Source organism: Dasypus novemcinctus, chromosome 22 (genome assembly GCF_030445035.2).
Source record: "Dasypus novemcinctus isolate mDasNov1 chromosome 22, mDasNov1.1.hap2, whole genome shotgun sequence".
NCBI classification, from domain to species: Eukaryota; Metazoa; Chordata; class Mammalia; order Cingulata; family Dasypodidae; genus Dasypus; species Dasypus novemcinctus.
The window spans coordinates 32,559,360-32,579,359 of record NC_080694.1 but is presented as its reverse complement, the minus strand read 5'-3'; the positions used below and the strand labels follow the sequence as shown (position 1 = coordinate 32,579,359).

The 20,000-nt window shown below is 57.5% G+C and overlaps 1 protein-coding gene across 1 annotated transcript; it reads right to left on the bottom strand.

The window, feature by feature from the left end:
* Nucleotides 1-3,185: 3,185 nt before the first annotated feature.
* FOXF2 (forkhead box F2) lies at nt 3,186-8,691 on the bottom strand. Its single transcript, XM_023591403.3, has 2 exons — nt 7,218-8,691; nt 3,186-4,117 (listed from the first exon to the last, which is right to left on the bottom strand). Exons 1-2 carry the CDS (start codon nt 8,374-8,376, stop codon nt 3,951-3,953), a joined length of 1,326 nt encoding a protein of 441 aa, XP_023447171.2. The 5' UTR covers nt 8,377-8,691; the 3' UTR covers nt 3,186-3,950.
* Nucleotides 8,692-20,000: the final 11,309 nt, after the last annotated feature.

The following is a 20,000-nucleotide window of genomic DNA, read 5'->3' as shown; positions in this document are numbered from 1 at the left end:
TCAGAATTAGGCCTTGCATTTTCCCAAGGGCCCGTAATCAATCCCAGTGGTATGTGGACGGACAAACTCTTTCCAAGAAACCTTTTTAGATCTTTGCTTAAATGACGAATGGGTTACCCATCTGAATCTGTAAATCATCCGTAATTCAAACTGTTTTTCTAGAGCCCTGGTTCTCAAAGTGAGGTCCCGGGACCACCCTCACCTGGAAACTCGTTAGGAATGCAAATTCTTGAGCCCCACTGCTGAATCACAAGTTGGGGGTGGCTCCTTCTTCTGCCTTTAACAAGCCTTCCCGGTCATCCCCGTGCACGCTGGAGGTTGAGAAATACTGCTTTAGAGCAAAGAGACCCACTGCTTCTGTACCTGCAATGCCAGATGCCAAATTATTCTACGCAGCCCTGGGGAAAGCACGGGAAATGAACTGAATCCCTGGTAGCCAGAGGGCCTAATGCATATCTGTGAACAGGGTCAAAATACAGACATCCCAGATGAAAAAAGACGTGAAGCTAGTCGCATAACTACAGTGTCTAGCATTTGGGCTGTGCTCAGTAATTATCGGGTTTCTTCCTTCTTTACTTAGGTAGCCTTAACTAAAAACAAAAAAACACAGAATGATTCTTATGTGAAAGAAGCAAATGCCTTTTTCTGTATCACAATGGATGCTTGGCGCACATCCCCAACAAGACCCAACTCTGTCTTGTGGGTGTGACCCTCTTTGTAAATGGGAGCTTCCAAGATCCCATTTAGATGAGGCCAAACTGAATCGGGGCGGGCCATAATCCAGGAGGACCGAGTCCTTACAGGCAGAGGAGGTAGAAACACAGGAAAACAACCGAAGGAGACGGGGGCAGAGAGTGTTGGCAAGCCACCCCCAGAATGCTAGATATCTTGATTTTGGACTTCTAGACTCCCAAACTGTGAGACCATGAAGTCTCGTTGTTTACACCAAGCAGTCTGTGCCCATTGTTACGGCAGCCGTGATGAATGAGGGCAGGCATGCTCCGTATTTTACCTCGCTTCTGCCTTCTTTATTTATACAGCCCTAACTAAAACACAAAAATCGATACACACCATAACTCTTGCACCAAAGAACCAAATGCCTTATTATATATCACTTTATGATTTAAGCCGAAACTCTATGCTTTCAAAATACACTTGATTGAAAATACAATCGAGGCCTTCGTCCTTTTGAGTTAGTCCATTTATTTTCACTCCTAAATGCAGGGTAGCCCTTGCTTCAGCATTAACCACTAAAATTTGAGGAACATTTGAAGCCAAGCACAGCATGTTTCTCAAACAAACCAGAAAATGAAGGGAAGGCAAATGTGTGTGTGTTTGTCTGTTAAGAGAGGAGACCTTATATTGTAAGGAATTTTGGCTCAAAAGGAAATGAAAACATATCTTATTTGGGGACGACACTAGAGATGATGATTGCAAAGGTGGCCAGTCAGAATTTTTTTTTTTTTAAATACGTTCAGGTCAATGAATCTTGATCTGGATTAGAGCAAGACATTAAATGGAAAGAGGAAAATAGAAAAAGCAAGAGCATTTCCCAAAACCAGAAATTATATTTCCTGAATGCAAGGTACTTATAAATGTCTCAGTCGGAAAAGCACCGCAGAACGGGCCATTTAAGTTTTTTTTCAAGTTCTCATTTTAAAGGCTGCTAGAAACCTGACTCACCAGCTGCGGTGCTCCTTGCCCCACTAGGGGGCGCGCTCGCCTTTTTAATGCGGTCAGTGCCACAGACGCAGTTTTTTTATCGTTGAGGTCCTGTCATTCTCTGTATAAACAAGTTACGTTCAAGTGTTTAGGATATAAATTACGACCATGCAGGCTGCCTTGGAAGGAATGTAAACACAGCACTGTGGTCGGAGCAAACTCTGAAACTGACTTTATAATTTATAGCAGGCCTGAGTAGCTCAGTTTAAAAGGCAGAAGGAAAAAAAAAAGCCCTGTTTAACTGCAAATATGATAATGGAGATACGAAAAAATGTTTAAATCACTGCTTAATTTTGGAAATCTAAGAAGGAAGCCCAAGGATTAGGGAGATGGTTAAGATTTTTTTGAAACAAGATGTTTTACTAAATGAGCCCGTCTTTAGACCAAAACCCGCTTATACAAAAGCCCTGCTCATGAGTTACCTACTGAGTGACAGTCAGTGCATCGTGATGGATTGAGAGAAAGACTTTTTAAGGGATGGGGAAACAGAGGTCGGTTTTCCATTCAGGAAAGGGGGAAAAAGATCAAAAACAAAAAACAAAAAGCCAACCGGCCCCGCGTTGGCCTAGCCAGGAGGACCGCGTGTGACACGGTCGGGATCCACGAAGTGGGCTCCGCTCACGGCTTGGAAGGGCTGCGTGGACCAAGAGGGAGCTGGGCGAGGCTTCAGCTGGCCTGATATTTTCTCTCTCTTGAATTCTCAGAGCGTGTCCGGCTCTGGCACGAGCATCCACGGAAAGGGGTCTGAGGGGACGCGAGAGGGATATCCTCAATTCCTTGTTAAAAAGGAGGACACCAATGAGTCTCTCTTGCGGGGACGCTGCTAACCAGGGCAGCACCCCAGAGCACTTTATGGGGGTGAATCTACGTTTCTGGGGGAACCAGGGTAAATGTCGTTGTTCCAGAAAGGCTGAAAGACTCCCAGATGTTTCTGGAAACTGGCACCCACCGGTCCGGCAGCCTTTGCCTCTGGTCTCTTTGCAAGGACCTACCCATCACCTGTGTAAGACTGGGTGCCGGTCAAAGGGGAAGCAGGGTGCTGCTCTTTGGCCATCCCCAGCCGGCTGCCTGCCATCTGTCCTGCGTCTCAGCTGTCACCTTGTGCTGCCGGGGACCAGAAAAGGAGCACAACAAAACTCTCTCCTCAAATTCACTCTTGCCTTTCCTTATCTCGCCTGGTTTTCTTTTAAGTTTCTTTTGCCTTCTGTGTTCTGTTTAGCTAGAAACAAACTAGGGTGCTGGGAGAAAAAGATATAACAGAAAACTTTCTTTTTTCTCTTTCTCTCCTGAGAAGACCCAAAATGGGACCTGGCCTGTGTTCCTCGAGGCGCAGACTCCACACCACGTCAATTATACAACTTGGGGGGAACAAAACAGCAGTGTAGGGTTGCCTTACTGGCGGGTGGTGAAAGGCGCCTGGATGACAGGGTATCGGTGGAGGAAATATGTCCCTAAAACAACTATTTGTTATATACATTTTATTGAAAAAAATTTTTTACATCAAAATATTTTGGCAAAAAGTATACATAAGTGCAAATATATCCTCCTTTTAAAAAATACAAGCAAGAGTGTGAGTATACATGAAGTTCATAAAAATATCTTTAAAATATGGTGGTAGAAAACAACCTTGTAAAAACGTTGTATGGTCAATACTGAAAACCGCTTTCTTAAACTAGACACATTAGCTCTAAATACTTTCTGGATAAAGTTCTTTGGCACCTGCGTACAAATGTAGGGTTTGGCAAGACAGAGCTCTCCTACTTAGCTAGGCACCAAGACGGGGATTTCTGGAAATCTTGTGCTTAGCACTGCCTTTTTTTTTTATTTTTTTTTTTTTAAGCACACAAGTTTTCATAGACAAAGAAAACAGCAACAACAACTTGTCTGCTTTTTTCAGACCCTGATTACTGAAGACAATGAAGATCCCAGAGTGCCACGTTTACGCCTCTCAGCTAGTTCATTGCTACCATCTCCACTAAGGAAATTCCGCTCTCCGTGCCATCCCCCGCCTCCAGGGAGCCTCCACGTATTCTCGGCATTTTCTTGCCAGGGGTTGTCTTTCTATCGCGGTGGAAAAGTGTCAGTAAACAATGCTCTGCTGGGTATTTTGGCTAAGTGACAGGTGTGGTACTTACTGCTACCTGCGTGCACGGTACGGGTAACCCCGGGAGTCCCCCAGAGTGCCTATCTGACCCCACCGGGGTCAGCGCCGCCTCTTCTCTGTCCAGTCACATCACGCAGGGCTTGATGTCCTGGCAGACGCTCTGGTGATGGTGGTGGTGATAATAGGACCCGCTGGCCGATGGGTGGAAAGAAGAAATGCCGTTAAAATTGAGGACGAAGTCCTTCCTGTCACACACCGCCGTGGAGTGATGCTGGTATCGAGGCAGTCCCACTGAAAGGAGAAAGAGGAAAAAAATCTATCTTTTTTTAAGGAACAAATTCACCCCATTGTTGACTGGGCACATTATTATTTTTTTAAATTTTATTTTAACTTGTCTTATTTTAACCCAGGATATGAGAGGGGCTGGCGTGCCCCTTTCGATATTGCTATGAGACTGGTAGGGAAATCCAGCCCTTGGAAGTTTCTTGAAGTTCCAAGTTGTAGGTCATAGGACTCTGGCATCACGATGCTTTGTGTTCATTCGCACAAATACAGACCCCTGAAGCCGGTTCTGACATGCCTCAACTCCCACATATTTCCTTAAGGCTGGCATTTCAACCCCAGGGTGAGCACTGGGGGACAGTCCGGCCCCCGGCTGGTGGGTCGCACACCTCTCAGCGTGAGCCCCGGCCGGTGCTGCCCTGAGCATCCCCTGGCTGTGGCTGGGGACCAAGGCCCCAGACCCAGAACAGCCACCGCCCACCTTCCTCTCCTCTTGAGCCTCCTGCCTTGTTTGCCAGCTAATTGGCACGGTCAGAGTAGTGGGTCACAGCGGGGCTAGCCCCTGTGCCAAAAGGGGCTGATGAAAACGGTGCTATCTCAGCAGAAAAGGACAGGAAAGAAAACTGCAGACTGTCCCCTCCGCACGCCTCTGACCTGCTTGCGGGTCCCCAGCGCCGTAGGCTACATTTAGAAAAGCTCAGGGCTACCCGAGAATAGAGCGAGGTTCCCGGGTCGGGACTGGGCTGCAGAACTCTGCGCCCCGGAGGCCTCTGGCCGCGCCGAGAGCCCTCGGGGACCCGGGACGGGAAAACACAGCTGTCGCCGCCTCCCCAGGGCCGCTCGGCTCGCAGAGGACCCGAGCAGGCTGCCCCGGGGCGGGGGCCGCGCCGCCCACTTTTACTTTTGCTTTCCCGGGGTCGGCGCGGCCCGGGCCCGGGCGCCTCTCGGCCTCGCCGCGGTGGGGAGGCCCCGGCGCCGAGGTCTTCCCAACGGGCCGCATGCTCCGCGGAGGACGGCTTCTGAGCGGCCGCCTGACTCCCTCCGCGCTGTCGCCGACCCCCGCCTCGGGAGCCACGGGGCTGCGAAGCGGCTGCTGACCCGGCTGGGTTTATGGACCGATAAAACCCACCGTAACCAAACACGCGCCGCGCACTGCTCCACTCCAGCGCGCCCGGGCCCAACCTGGCCCCGGCCGGGGCTCGCTGCTCTGCACACACGTGGGTGCCCCCATCGCGTTACAACACATTGGGGTGCAACTTCCTGACCCTCCGAGAGCGGGTCCCCGGCGGGTCGGGGAAGCGAGCGCGCACCCACAGGCCGCGGCCGGGAGCCCGGAGGGACGGCGAGGCCCCGGCTGCCCCTCCGCGAGGCCTGCGGTGCAGGGCAAGGGGGCCGAGCAGGGCCGCGGGCACCCTCTCCTGGGTGGATTCCTAAAGAGCTCGGCCCACCGCCTGCCCCGGCAGAGCCCCCCCAGGCCCGGCTGGGCCTGCACAGCCTCAGGGGGCCGCGGCCAAGCGAGCGCGCCTCTACCCGGGCCCCACAGGGCGCCCGCGGCTCTCTCGGTGATGCCAAGAGGGCTGGGGGGATAGAATGTTCGAGAGAGGCGGGAGCCAGGGGGCGAGGGGAGGAGGGACAGCGTCGGGACCTGGGCAGGGCCTCCCAGCGCCTTCCCACTCAGCCCAGGGGTCCCGCGGGTCGGGCACCGTGAGGGCGCACGGGGAGGGCGCGCGGCCGGCCTGCACGGCCTGCTCCAAGACAAAGAGCCGTCGCTGCAGGCCCCGCGGTGCTCAGGGCTCGGGGTCTGGGGTGGGACCTGCGCGGCCTTCTGGGGCCCACATCGCTTCCTGAGCGGGTTGGTTGGCGGCTGCTGCGCCCTCGCCGCTGGCCGCAGAGCCTGGGTTCAAGTTAAGAGGGGACTGCCTGGAGTGTGTGTGTGTTTGAAACCTCTGTGAGGGGAGAATGGAATCAGGAGCAGCGTCCTCTGTATTGGTGACTTGTTGAAATTCGCATAAAATTGAACAAGACTGCTCTCAGGGGGTGAGTCAGGCTAACCTCCTCTTCGGTGTGGTCCTGCCCAGACTGGCTTTGTTTGGTTAACCTCTGAGACCCGCATTTAAAGGCCTATTTGGGAAATTCCACCGTCAAGGGAACCAGGGTCTTTCGCCTTGTCTGGGTTTCCCTGTTCCCAGATACTCCCGCTTCAGGGACACAGGACCGTGGCCTGTGCACGGGGGACGGAGGGGAGTGTGGGCAGAGCACTGCCCAGGACCAGCGTCGGACCCTCTTTTAATCCGCAGTCCCTGGGTGCCTCAGAGAGGTTAACAGGAGGTTTATCTCCCCTCTCCCGATAATCCTGGCTAAATATTCAAATGTCCTCCTCCACCCCCACCCATTCCCCTCCCACCTTTCACCACCTTTGGCAAGTCAATAAATTTTCGTAATCTGCCACGGACACAGTTTTAACCAGCCACACAGCAGGCGGCTCGGTCACAGCAGGAGCCGCGGGTCCTGCTGGCACAGGACAGACCCCTGTGTCCCGAATGTGGGTCAGGGGACTCCGCAAGAGCTCCCCTTCCCGCCCCCCCCCACACACGCTGGCAATATTCCTCTCTTGTGAGAGATCCAGGGGCCCGCTCTGCTTTTCTCCTCTCCTCCCTCCCGCTGCACCCTTGCCCAGCAAACCTCCTCCCCCCCACAGAACATTCCCCATCGAGAGGTTTACCGCAAAACGAACGCAAATGACGGCAGAAGCAGCTAGACCTAGCTCCTTGGCCAACGTCCCCACAGAGCACAGCTGCCTTCTCCCAAAGCCGAGCCCTCCTCCCAGGCCCGCAGTGGGAGTATCTGGGAACAGGGAAACCCAGACAAGGCGAAAGACCTGCAGTGGGAAGGCAGCAGGGCAGGCGGCGTTGCACCCCCTCTTAGCAGGCGGCGGTTCTGGGGGCCCGGCTTCAGGCCAGGACTAGGGGAGGCCAGTAAGACTCCAGCCAGCTTCCCACCCCTACTGCCCAGTGCCCTCAGACCCCAGGCTGCGGCGCCCCAGCGGGAGGGGAGGCCACGCGGGGCCTGGGGCCCCGGGCGCCGACGCCGCTCCGGGCCGCGCCGTTACCTGAGAGGTCGTCGCGGGCGTTCTGGTGCAGGTAGCTCTGCTCCAGCGAGTAGGAGGACATGCTGGAGTGCAGGCCCGCGGAGGCGGCGGGGTTGCTGCTCGGCGTCAGCGCGGGTGGCTGCTTGAGGTAAGGCGAGGCGCCGGGCGAGCTCCAGTGCGCCGCGGGGCTCGTGTAGGGCGAGTGGCACTCGATGGCACTCGCCATGGCCGGCGACGAGGGCACGGGGCTGCTGCTGCTGTCCGGCCCGTAGTCTCCGCCGCCTCCGCCGCCGCCGCCCCCCGCGGCCGCGCCGACGCCCCCGGGCCCGGCGGGGACCGGGCAGCTGGCCATGTAGGTGGAGCCCGGGTTGGGCGACATGTGCGGGACGTGGTGGTGGTGGTGGTGGTGCGGGTGCGCGTGGCCCGGGGCGCCCGCGCCCGCCTCGTAGCCCGCGGGCATCATGTCGAGGCCGCCGTAGCCGGCCTGGCCGTGGCAGGCGAGCGGCGCCGACGGCGGCGCCTGGAAGTCGAAGCCCTGGGGCAGCAGCGAGGCCCCGAAGCCCAGGCCGCCGACCACGCGGTGGTACATGGGCTTGAGCGCCTGGCACTTCCGCCTGAAGCCGCGCGGCCGGCGGCGGAACGAGCCCTCCTCGAACATGAACTCGCTGGCCGGGTCGATGGTCCAGTAGTGGCCCTTGCCGGGCCGCCCGAGGCCCTTGGGCAGCTTGATGAAGCACTCGTTGAGCGAGAGGTTGTGGCGCACCGAGTTCTTCCAGCCCTGGTAGGCGCCGCGGAAGAAGGGGAAGCGCGCCTGCAGGAACTGGTAGATCTCGCTGAGCGTCAGGCGCTTGCTGGGCGAGCTCTGGATGGCCATGACGATGAGCGCGATGTACGAGTAGGGCGGCTTCTCGGGCCGCCGCAGCCCCGAGCTCGCCTTCTTGGCGGCCCCCGCCCCGCCGCCCGCGCCCCCGCCCGTGCCCTTGCAGGCGGCCGCGGCGGCGCCGGCGGCGCTCGAGGAGGCCGCGGCCGAGCCGCAGGACGCGGCCGCCGCCGCCGCCGAGGCGGCGGGGGTCTCCAGGGCGGCGGCGGGCGGCGGGCTCCCCAGGGCGGCCTGGAGGGCGCCGGGCGCCGGGCTGCACGCGCGGCGCAGGGGGGCCGGGGGGCCGCCCTCGGCGCTCATCGGGGTCCCGGGCGCGGCGCCGGGCGCGGGGCCGGGAGCGGGGGCGCCCGCGCGGGGGGCGGGCCGGCGGCCGGGGGAGCGCCCTAGCCCGGCGCCGAGCTGCGGCCGAGGCTGCCCGGGGCCAGCGCTCCGGCGGCTCCTCGCTCAGCGGCGCGGGGGCTCCTGGCGGCGGCGGCGGGTCGGAGGCAACGCCCGGCGCATCCCGGCCCCGGCCTCGGGCCCTCGTCGAGCCCGGCCTCCCGCCTCGCGGAGCGCCAAGTGGCCAGCGCCCGGCTGCGGCCGCCGCGAGCAGGGACCGTGGCCGGACCCGGGGGACGCGCTGACGTCCCCTTCAGGAGCCCTCGGCGCTCTGTCTCTCGGACTTCCTCCCTCCCTCGCCCTCCCCCGGCGCCCTCCCTCCTCCCCCCTCCTCCCCCGCCCTCTCCGCCCCCACCGCGCCCTGCCCCCTCCTCGCGCCGCGCCGCTGCGGGGAGGGCGCCTGGCCCGGGTCGCCCGCCTCCCTCGCTCCCACCCTCTGCCCCCCGAACTGGCGGCTGGCCCCTCGCTTATCTCTTGCCTCGCTCTCCAGGGTCCCCTATGCCTTTGACTTCTCTCGGCCTCTTCCTGCACCCTCTCCCTTTAAGCGAAGGAACCACAGACTAACTCCCTTTTTTTGTTGGTGTTGGGAGGACGACCCCCATCCCCAGCAAAACTCGGCCACCTATCTATCACTTTCTGAGATCTTTTTCCTTGCCCCTTACCGCACCCCCGCTTCGCATCCCAGAGAGCAGCCGTGGCTGCCGGGAGGACCAGCCCCTCCTCCTCCTCCGCTCCAAAGCTTCCCCCACCCTCCACCCGGCGAGCGGTGCAGCCGCTGCAGCCGCCGCCGCCGGCCCGGAGCCTCCTGCGCCGCCCTCCCCAGCGCCCGCGCGCACACCATTTGTCAACTGCATTTAGACATTGCAGCCCCCAGCACACGCCACGGTGCCAGACCCTAAAGGTAACGTGCCAATCCTCCCTCTGGCGGGGCCTGCAGCCTTGGCGGCTCTTCGTGAGCAAAGGGCCAGCGCCAGGGCGCCCCAGCGCTCGAGGGGTGCGCCGCCCCCCTCCCCCGGGGCGGATCGCGGGCATTTTCGGAACTCTGGAGTGGAGGGGTTTGGATATAGCTACCCAGCCAAGTTTTTTAGGGACTGTAGTCGAATGGGGATCATGTTTGCATTTGCTTCCACTTCCTTTTCGTTTTCCACATGTTTTGTTAAAAATTTAAAAAAAAAAAAAAAGGCCAAAAGTAGGCCGCCTCTGAGATAAGCTCTGTATTTGCATTCACTCCTGAAGGGTGTGTAACTGTCACTAGATTTGCATCCTTAGCCTCAAGGTTGCCCACGGTAACTCTGTGCCATATCTAAGCTACCTTCGGTGGGAGAGGAGAATACTGCGCTTCCGCTGTGGCTAATTCCTCTGCAAGTTAAGATTCAGGCTTGGCGAGAGGATGTGCCCTCAGGAGAAATCATTTCCAATGAGACCCGACAGTTAGTTATTGGATTACACGTGTGAGGAAGTGTAGTCTCACCAGGGACAGGAGCTGGGAAGTGGGAGGAGGCAAGCGAAGGCCTGGAGCTGGGGGCCACCGAGGGGCTCCGGGGGCCTGGGGTGGGGGCGGAAGGGAGGTGCTGCAGGCCGGCCACCACGGAGGCGCAGGGCTGGGCTGGGTGCAGCTCGGTTCCACCAGGAAAGGACCAAGGTGCAAGGGTGTGCGTGCTGCGAAGCCGGGGAGATGGTGTGTGCGTGAGTGTGTGTGCACGCGCAGAGGGGGGTGTGGTGATTCGGGAGGGGCAGCAAGAGCCTTGGGTGGAACAGAGGGGAGGCAGCCCCTTGGGCCTGGATCTGGCGCTGTCCCCAGGCCCCTGGCTGAGTGTGCTGGTGGGTCTGTGGAGGCAAGGGGTGGGGGGAGTGGGGAGAGAGGGTGGGGGCTGGGCTGGGCTGGCCCCAGACAGTGACCTGAAGTTGAGTGGAAGCAGGCTTTTTCCATCAAACTGCCTGGATACCACACACAGAGAGCAAGTGTCAGTTTACTGCCCTGAGCCGGGCTCCTTTTCCCTAAGCTCCACAGTAATTAGACAAAGAAAACCTAAATTAGCTGAACAGGCGTCGACAGCTTCCTCCAGAGCACCCCTGGTACCTACAAGGGAATGTGTCCGAAAATGGCTTGATTGTAGCTGAGAATCAGCTAAAAAAACACGGCCAAACCCGAACTCAGTTTACCACTCATTTCTGATAGAAGAAAAGAAAAGAAAAGAAAGTAAAAGAAACGGCCTGCTTTTCCCCAGATGCTGAGGGTTTGCTTGGGTTGGGGTGAGGGTTTGCATTGTTTCCAGTTTCTAAGAATTTCTTTCTGATCTGGTGAGCACTTTTGAGGGAACAAGTCCCCCTTTATATCATGGTATTTTCCCCTCTTCTCTTTGCCATTTTACATGGAATGGCTTAAGATTAACTAGCTAAATATGGGATCAAATCCAATGTGGTCACTAAATCAGTGCTTAAAGTGTCTGAAAAAAAAATAATGATTTGTGTAAAAGAGAAACTGGAGTGGGGAGGACAGTTGTCTAAAGAGAGCTCCAGCAGGACAACTTCAGGGTCTGTGTGTTTTAAACAGGAAGAAAATGGTCCCAGCTAAGAAGCCGTCCCCTCATTTGTGTGTGTGGCGGGGAGAGTGGTGATGGCAGAGGTGATGGCGAATAGAGTTTTGGGAAAACCCAGCAAGCCGCTCTCACTGCCACTCTGCAGCGGGTCCGCTCGGACCTGGTGCTCAGTGTATGCTGGGTCTTAGAGGTGTACCTGCTTTGAGAGCAGGCCCTGAAAGATTTTAGGACCCGGAGACTGAAGAAACTTAAAACCCAGGCAGGGCCAGTGATCGCCCTCTATACCAGGAGTTTCAAACTTTTTTGGCTCCTTTTGCAAATATGATGACAGCTGGAGAACCTGCCTCAGGCAATACCCCACTTTGCATGGGATATTAGGGGGTGCAGGGACCTCTGGCTGCTATAGTCAATGGGGAGAAAACCCCACTCTACCTATTTTTCAGCTTATTCTACCTATTTTTCAGCTGGTTAAATTATCAGGGATTTTTTTAGGGCTCCCTTCCCCATCCAAGTGACAATGAACACATTTTCCTTAAACTCTCTAAACTCGCCAGAAATGCCATTTCTAGTCTGGTTTGGGTAGGCAGAGGAGAGAGATGAGGGCACCAGCCAGGGAGAGTTGCTACTGGCTTGGGACTGGCAGCGCTGGGAAGATGCAGAGGTTGGTTTCCATCTCGGAGGAACGGTTCCTCCCCAAAACTCCTTCTTAGGGACCCACTCTTTTCCATGATAACTGTTTCCCTGACGTAGAGCACCAGGACGCACACAAGGCAGCTGTGCCTGCTTATCATAGACCTCTGCACACATCACGGCCTAGAGACTAGCATCCTCTTTTGCAAGCGGGGAAACTGAGGCCGGGAACGACTTGCCAAAGGTCACACCTGGGCCAGGTCCTGGGGGTGCAGATTGGGTGCTCATTCCACCAGATTGCCGCAAACCCTTTCTGAATTGTCACTTGGGTCCCTGAGGTCTACAGATCTCGTGGGTAAGAGTGAGTGTGACAGCACGTTATGTCGAATTCTTTATTCCTGGCAAGAATTTCGGTTTCGCAGACAGCGCAGGAGGGGTGTTGGTCTCTGAACCCAGGCCTTCCTTAGGACGCCTCAGTCCGAGGCACCTCCCCATGGTGGAGCCTTAATAGAACAAAGATCGGGACTTTTTTTTTTTTTCTTAAGGGAAGGAAAGGTATGGTTCCTTTAAATGACTGTAGATTAGCCCAGGCCTCCCCTGGTGAACCAGAAATGCAGAGCCTCACCATTCTCCTAGGGTGGACCGTTTCCGTCGCGGATTCCTTTCCCGCTCCAAACCCTAAGGTCCCACCCCCGCTCCGGCGCGGGGGGAATGTCAGCTTCGGGGAGCTTGGGTTTCTCCGATTTTGTTCTGTAATCGGCGTTTATTCTAGGAAATCGCTTCATTTATTGCGGCTTAAATTCGATGTTCTGAGCATGCTTCCTCTGCTTCGTGGGGTTTACATGAAAAGGTTTAGACTAAATCGGTTACCGGCAGAAGAGACGGGCCCGCACCGACCACGTTTCCGGCCCTCCCCGGCTGGTACTTGGCGCTCTGCTGTCCCGCGTCCCCCCCCTCCCTCGCGCCTGGGCTCTGGGGGCCGCCAGCCGCCTTCCCAGTCAAGTCTGAGATGGACCAGTGCTTTCACCCTGTGCCTAGTGTACAAAGCTTAAGTGTTTGGAGGATTCGCCAACGCCCGCGAGGCCTTTCTAGATGCGGGCGTTGGTCCCGGGGAGGTCCGTGTGTCTGAGAAAATGTTGGAGGGATACCAGCCAACCCACAGGCCTCTCGGGACTTTTTATCTGAAAATTCGGCCCTGGAGCAGCATCAGAAGCCCGCGCCCGGGCTGGGATTGGAGAGGGGACCGTGGCCAGGAGGGCTAGCAGGCGGAATTTTACACCCTTTCCCGCGTCTGCGCTCCTTCCTCAGCCCCAAACCCCAGACCTCCGGGTTTGCACACCAGCCACCCAATTCCAAGTGTTTATTTGGGCAGATTCTTCCGGTCTCCAAAAGCCTGTGTCCCGGGAAGGGCTCATTTTATAGCTACCTTCCTGAGAGATCGCGGGCAGCCCCACATCTCCTGGGCCTGGCGGTAGGCATGACCGGGTCACCAGCTAGGCTCGGTCTGAGGACGCTTTGGGGAGGGCTGAGAAAATGGTCCAGCCTCGCAGACCCCCTCCGCCGTTTTCCGTCTCTGCACTCGCCGGATTGGGAGGCCACGGTTTTCACTTCGGTGGGGAGACCACAGCCTTGGGATGCTCCCGGGAGCAGGCCCCACCTGCTCCGGTCCCTGCGGGGGAACCAGGCGTAGCACCGCGAGGGCTGCGACTGGCCTGCGGCATCGCCTGCGCCCTGCTGCGGTTGTGGTGGGAAGGCCAGGCGCTCGGAAGGCAGGTTTCCCTAGCAGGGACACAGCCCGCCTAGAAGGCAGCGCTGGTGACTGTGGGAAGAGGAGAAAGGGGTCACGGTTGGAACAGGGACTTCTGTGTCCCTCCTAAGGGGACAGGAAGGAAAAGACTCCCAGCGGCGAAGGAACACAAGTAGGGAAGACCGTGCCACCCGTTCAAAGTCTCGGGAGAAAAAGGGCGGAAGCGAGTCTGAGTGGTGTCACCCCTCAGAGGCTTTGGTATCCATTTGTGCTCTAGAACAAAAGCGTTCTAGAGGGGCCGGGGGCCGGTGGGAGCCGGGCTGGGCCTGGGGGGCGGGCGGCGCAGAGAGCCCAGAGGACCGCGGGACCTCGATCCGCTTCCCTGCGTCCGCGCGGCTGTGCCTCGGCCCTGGGTGGCTTCACGCCCTTCCCTCCCCAATGACCCACCTCCCGGGACTCGAGGGTCAATGGCTCGGCCTCACTCGCACGCAGGGCAGCGCGAGCGGGAGAGCCGGGCCCACCCTAGAGGCGCCTCGGGGACAGCGCGGGCCCACAACTGGCCGTAGGAACGCCGAGGACCGCGCGGGAGCCCGCGCGCCTGGGACCACCGCAGAGCCCCCTCGAGAAGCCCGAGGGCCGCAGGCTCCCTGGCGTCCCAGCCGGGGCCCGGGGCGGGCTCGGCCCCTTGCCACCCCCAGGCAAATAAATATGCGCGGGGGCGGCGGACGTGGCGGAGCGCAGGGCCCCGCGCGCTCGCGGCCGTGGTGAACTTCCCGGCGCATCCAATCCCGCCCGCCCTCCCCGCCGAGCTCAGGATATGGGGCGCGCTCGCAACTCTTCAGTAAAGGAAACATCGCCCTTCCAAAAATATAAATCAGCTGTGACGTCCAAATATTTCTTTTGTCCTCCAGCATCCTCTGCGGGGATAAATAAAACGCGCTCGGCGCCCAGAGCCCGGCTCGGGACCTCAGGGCGCCCAGACGCCGCCTCTTAGAAGCGGTCTTCAGGGAACTCTCCCTTCCTCCTCTTCATCCCCCTCCCCCGTTCTCTACCCCATCTCCCCCCACCCCACCCCGCAGCCTGACTGTCCGCGCCCTCCCTAAGCAGGGAGGAAGATCGCTTCCTGGTGAAAATCCCCAGGGAACGCCTCCTCGGAAGGGGCCGTGAGGGCACGTCGGTGATGGCCCAGGCGGGAGGACCAAACAGACCCCCGGCTCTCAGGGAACACCCCGGCCGGGCATCCTCCACGGGTTCAAGCCCCATAGCCGCCCCTCCAGGCCAGCCTTGACCTCTAGGGAGCGAGCGGGCGGCTGCGCCACGCCCGGCCGGGGTCCCGCACCGAGGGCAGTCTTCCCTTCCAGGCAGGTCCGGGGAGTCCACGTGCGAGGCTGGGGGGATCCCGAGCGGGGCATCTCTGAAGTCTGCTACTACGTGAGGGAAAAGAAGAGGGCTGCGCAGCCTCAGAGGCTACCGCCTGTCCCCAAGCTTGCCCCTTGCGGTTCTGAGCCTTTCACACCCGCCGAGATCTTTGAGCCGGGTCATCCTTACGCGCTCCCCACCCGCTTCTGTTCAATCTGAGAGAGATGAACAACGCTTTCGGTGGAGTCTTCGAAAAGAAATGTATTCTAAGGGAAACCGCACCCAGCGAGGGTAGCTGAGGAACTGGATGGAGCCTGATGGAGATTAAAAAAAAAGAAAAGAAAACAACAAACAAAAACCACACACACACACACAAAGAACTAGAGGAAAAAGGCTTGCTAGCGGCCTGGAGGTGCGTCCTGCACCGATTCTCGTTCCCTGCCTGCTTCACATTTAGTAGCTGGGAGGAGACCAGGTTTCCGTTAGTGTGATGAAGCGTGCGCCCCCACCCATAAAGCAAATAGCGCCCGGCACCCACGCGGTGCGGCCTGGAAGGCGTCAGTGGGCCGAGGGGTCCCCACACAGAGAAGGCTTTGAGAATACCCGACCCCCCACGTGCCCAGACCCACTCATTCCTGCTCGCCCCAATTGTCAGGACCCCTCCGCCCCCGACCCTTGGCCACGAAGGTTCCGTTCCAGGCCTGGAGCCCCCAGGCTGCCCAGTAGGGCTGTTTTCCAGGCCCCTCTTTTCTCCCGGGGGGAGGTTTCTTTATTGATGAGCTGCCTCGAAAACCCCCGCCCGAAATGTCCCAGAAGGATTTAGACAATCCATCACCCACCACTTCAAAAATGCTTCCTCTCTTTCAAACACAATCCTCGCACACCAGACGGGCTGCGGTGGGGAGGGGCGCGCACTTGAAAAGAGAACAGCTATATAATCAACGTCAAAGCCATCCCCGCAAACTTTCGGAAACAGGGACTCGGGCCAAAAATCCCTCTAGATGATTTACGCACCCCCCTCGCCCTCACCCGGTCCCCACTCGCCTCTCCCCGGGGCCTGCGATCGCGTGGCTGGCACAGCCAACGCCCTGCCCGCGCCTGGTTGAACCTCCACGCATTTTGTATTGTAGGAAAAAGCGTTTTTCATGTTCGATCCAGGGGAAAAGGAGTCTCTTGAGACTTGGTCGCGTTCTCCTGGCTGGTGGAGAGAGCTGAATTGAGCAGGCCGGAATGAATGTTCCTTTCCAGCCCTGCGAGATAACCCCAGATGCGCGGGCTCCGCAGCTGCCCCTTGCGCGCGTGTAAAGAAAAGCGGGAGTTCCTTTCGCATCCGCTGGGTGGCGCCAAGCTCTCGGGAATAGCTGCCGCTGGGCTGCCGGCCGTGCGGTTCCCGAGCCCGACCGCCAGGCGGTCAGACCCCACCCGCGCTTTCACCGCGTCTGCGCCCCGACCGGGGGTGCCCCCAGCCTCCCCTTCCAGGCCCAGCCCAGGCTTTCTGCTGCGCGGGGTTTAGCCCCCAGGCGCACAGATGCCTTCTACTGCGGCGGGCCACCTTAGGACACATTCTGCTTTTCCTACCCTCCTCCCTGTTATTATACAAACAGGAAAATTAGTCCCGTACTTGGTACCCCTCTGTTGAAATGCGTGCGGAAAAAGTCAAGATGCGATTAAGTTATTTTGGTTTCCTGAAGCTAGGGGCAGGGGCGCTGTGCTTTCAGTTTTTGAGTTTCATCTTGAGCTCCTGGAGCGCTCCTGTGGTCCAGAAGACACACACACACACACACACACACACACGCAGCATCTGGAGACCGCGGTTCTGATTCTGAGCCGGTGTCCTGAGAGGCTCTTTCCTTCTCGGGATCTCAGTCGTCTCATCTGCGGAGAAGTTCCAAGACAACTTTCTTGTGTCTAGTGTCTACAGCGGCCGAGAGACAACCTTTGACTTTTATTAATTTTCACTCCTTTTAACTAAGGGAAGCCTTTGCAGCTCCGGGGGGAAAGAAATCCTGGTCCAAGTCTGTAAGATAAAAGAAAACTTTAGGAGTCATTGGGGGCAGCCGGCTTCAAAGAGGAGACAACCGACAGGGGAGGGGCGGGTCAGATGAAAAAAGGAAGGGGGGCTAGTTTGGGACTCCAAACCAAGATGCTGCCCTTGAGCTCTGGCTCTGCAACATGGTCTCTGAATGAACTGTCTCTGAGTGAGACAGAAAGACCTTCTGCCCTGTAGTTGACTTTAAAAAAAACCCAAAACACTCTAAAACTTACTTTAGGTGGAGGTGTAATTTACATAGAATAACAGGCATTCAATTTAAGTAAAGCGGATGAGTTATTATTTTATCTTTTTATTGTGAAAAGCTTCATAACACACAGAGTGGAGGGGATAAACGCTCACATACCCATCCCGCAGATTAATTATTAAGATTTTGCCACCCTTGCTTCAGCTATTGCCTCTCTCTTTATATTTTTATTTCTTGCAGAAGAAATACTTTAGAGTAAACCCCAGACTTGGCCCCCCCACACACACACACCCTGCCACAGGAAAAAATCCTTTTAAAAGCACACATTTTTATTCCACCCTGTGCCCTCCAGTTCAGGTCTGGCTTTCTCATACCCAGATTACATTTAGATTCAGACAAGCACTTATTTCTTTGGGGAAGTTTGGAATAGGGCTGGGAAGTGGTCCTGGATGTGTGTTTCACAAAGAGAACCCTCAATTCTGGTGCCTACCTTCCCCCATTGCCAGGGGACTTCAAACCCCCAGTTTTTTGGCTTTCCTTCAGCTGCTGGGTCTGTCAAGAAGACTGAAAAATACCTTTTCCACCCACCCTCACTCCCTGGCTGGGATGGGTAGCTGTGAGAGCAAGCTGCAAAGAGGAGGGTTTCTTTCTGTTCAGTTGTCATAGAGGTAGCTCCACACTTCTTCCATAAAAGTGCAGACAGATATACATACAGAATATATTTTTTTAAGATAACATGTGTCTTTTGGCAGTATCTATGTATATATGTGCGCTTCTGTGTGTGTATCAATGTAGCCTATTGTTTCCAAATCGTTTATCCAGAAAGATCTAGTAAGGAACTAAATTCTTTCCTATTGTTTGAAAGTGCCGCGGGGCGGGGGTGGGGTGGGGGGTGGAATAGGCTGGAAGGCCGAGGGGTCCTGGGGGAGAGGACAGGGGAACATGGATTGGAGCCTTACCCCCAAGTCACCAGGACCCTACAAATATTCCACAGGTACGTGTTGGTTGATTTGTCTGATTTTTTCCCCCTGCTCCCCCCAACAGGACGTGCTGACATCCTTGGCGGCTGCCTTATTCTCACTGCAGCCACGGAAAGATGAATGGGGTCGTTGAGGTCAGAGGCTAGTACTAAATTACAGTTTGACGACTTGCGCCTGCTCCCGGTGACCTTGGGTAAGTCACTTGTCTCTGAACTTTAGTTTTTATTTTTTGTAAAGTGGGAATAACAATAATAAAATAATCCCTCCCGCGGTGTCTGTAAAGATGAAGTCAGGTCATTGTTGCGAAAACGTTGTTAGCATTCTGACATATACAAATTTAGACCGTAAGACTTGGCCCACTCCATCAAAAGCGCTGTTTAGGTTTCAGACGCTCTTGAACTCTCCTGTGTCCTTGGGATCTGTCATTCTCTGAGCAGCCTCTTAAACGCGCGCGTTCGCTCCTGGCCTCACTTAGGAAAAGACCAATCTACTGTCTACAAGTTTAAACCCACTCCAGCGGGCTCTCACGGTGTGTCCCGGCTCTGAGTGGCGCCCCGGGGCTCCAAGCAAAAGGCCTTCTCGGGGACGTTCCTCCCTTGGTCGCAAGACCACGGTCCCTGGAGGGACCAGCCTCGTTCGCAGCACCCGGGCGGAGACGCGCGCCCGCGCAGCGCTGTGCGGAGGTGCTCGCCGGCCGGCGCGGGATGCTGTGGCTAGCGCGCGGTGCCTGCGTGTGTGTGTGCGCGCGCGCGCGTAGCTGAGCTGGGCTGGGCCGGGGGGGGGGCGGGGGGCCCATTCGGGAGCAGAAGGCCGGGACAGGGGAGAGCGTCAGTTATCTCCAGCCCGAGAGCCCAGTGAGCCTCGCCGAAGCGCCCGCGTAGTAAGTCGCTTTACACTGGGAGCAAGGGCGATGGCCCATGCGTAGGACCTGGGCTTGCTCGCGGGTCCCTGCGCCCCGAAATCCTACCCGGGGAAACCATGACTACGCCGTCAGGACACTTGCCCGCGTGCCGCGGACGGGCGGCGAGGGCGCCTGCGAGTTAGCGCTGCTACTTACGGACAGTGTGTGCCCGCCAAGCAGCCCCCCCGTGCTGTTGATTGCCCGCGGGTATGTACTTTTCTCCCCGCATCCGTATCTGCAAGAGACCAGGCTCTGGACCGCCTGGGACGAGGTGGCAGGGTGGGCGGAGATCCCTCTCCACCTGCCCCCAGGGAGCCGGTAGCCCAAGTGCCCGCCAGGCAACGAAGGACCCCCGTCCAGCACCCCACTCCTTCAACCGCCGGGCTTGCAGCTCTGGCCTGTGAAAACGCAGCCTGAAAGGTGAAATGCTGAGGCTGTGAAAGCTCTTTGCCTTTACCTTGTCCCCGAGTATTCCTCATCCTCCAATACATCCTGCACTTACCAGCTATACGACCTGGAGTAAGTTACTTCATCTCTCCCGACCTCAGGAGGTTTCTATAATTGGGGTCGTGATAACAGCCGCTCCGTAGGATTAAAAGAGCTCGTGTGAGCGAATCGCTTAGACCAGAGGCCGGCTCCAGCAAAATGCTCAGGGGAAGTCGGTCCTGAGGCTGAGGGTGTGGATTGCGCTGACCTTGGCCTCGCGTGGGTCGTCGCGTCCGCACGCTTTCTTCTGGCCTGACTCCTCTCTGCGGCCCGCGGAACTTGGGGACAAGTGTGTCCCCCACTCCTGCCCCAGCCCCCAACTAAACTCTTGAGCTTTGTCTGAGCATTTGATTAAGGATTAAGGGCTAGAAATCGAGCAGGGAGAAGACGTGAAGGGCTGGAGAAGGAACCCGCGGGCTAAAGGCTCAAAGCCGGACCGCTGGGGCAAGAAGCAGGTGCATGCGCACGTGCGCGCGGGCGGCGGGGGCTGCTCCCCGCGGCTGGGGTTGCCGCGTGCTGGCGCCGTCTTACTCCCGGGAAAGGAATCCGGTGGTCGGCGTCGGACCTGACTTAGGGGCGCCCCGGTGTCCACTGAATGCTACCGAATTGTTTGGGGGGTACTGGCTGCTTCTGGAAGACGGGAGCTGCTGCGACCAAGGAGCGGGA

What these genes read in the sequence shown, in the direction of transcription:
- FOXF2 (XM_023591403.3), bottom strand. Translation starts at nt 8,376, where the DNA reads ATGAGCGCCGAGGGCGGCCCCCCGGCCCCCCTGCGCCGCGCGTGCAGC. An exon ending in CGCCCGCGACGACCTCTCAG is followed by an intron (nt 4,118 to 7,217) that starts GTAACGGCGCGG and finishes TTCTCCTTTCAG; the next exon opens with TGGGACTGCCTCGATACCAG.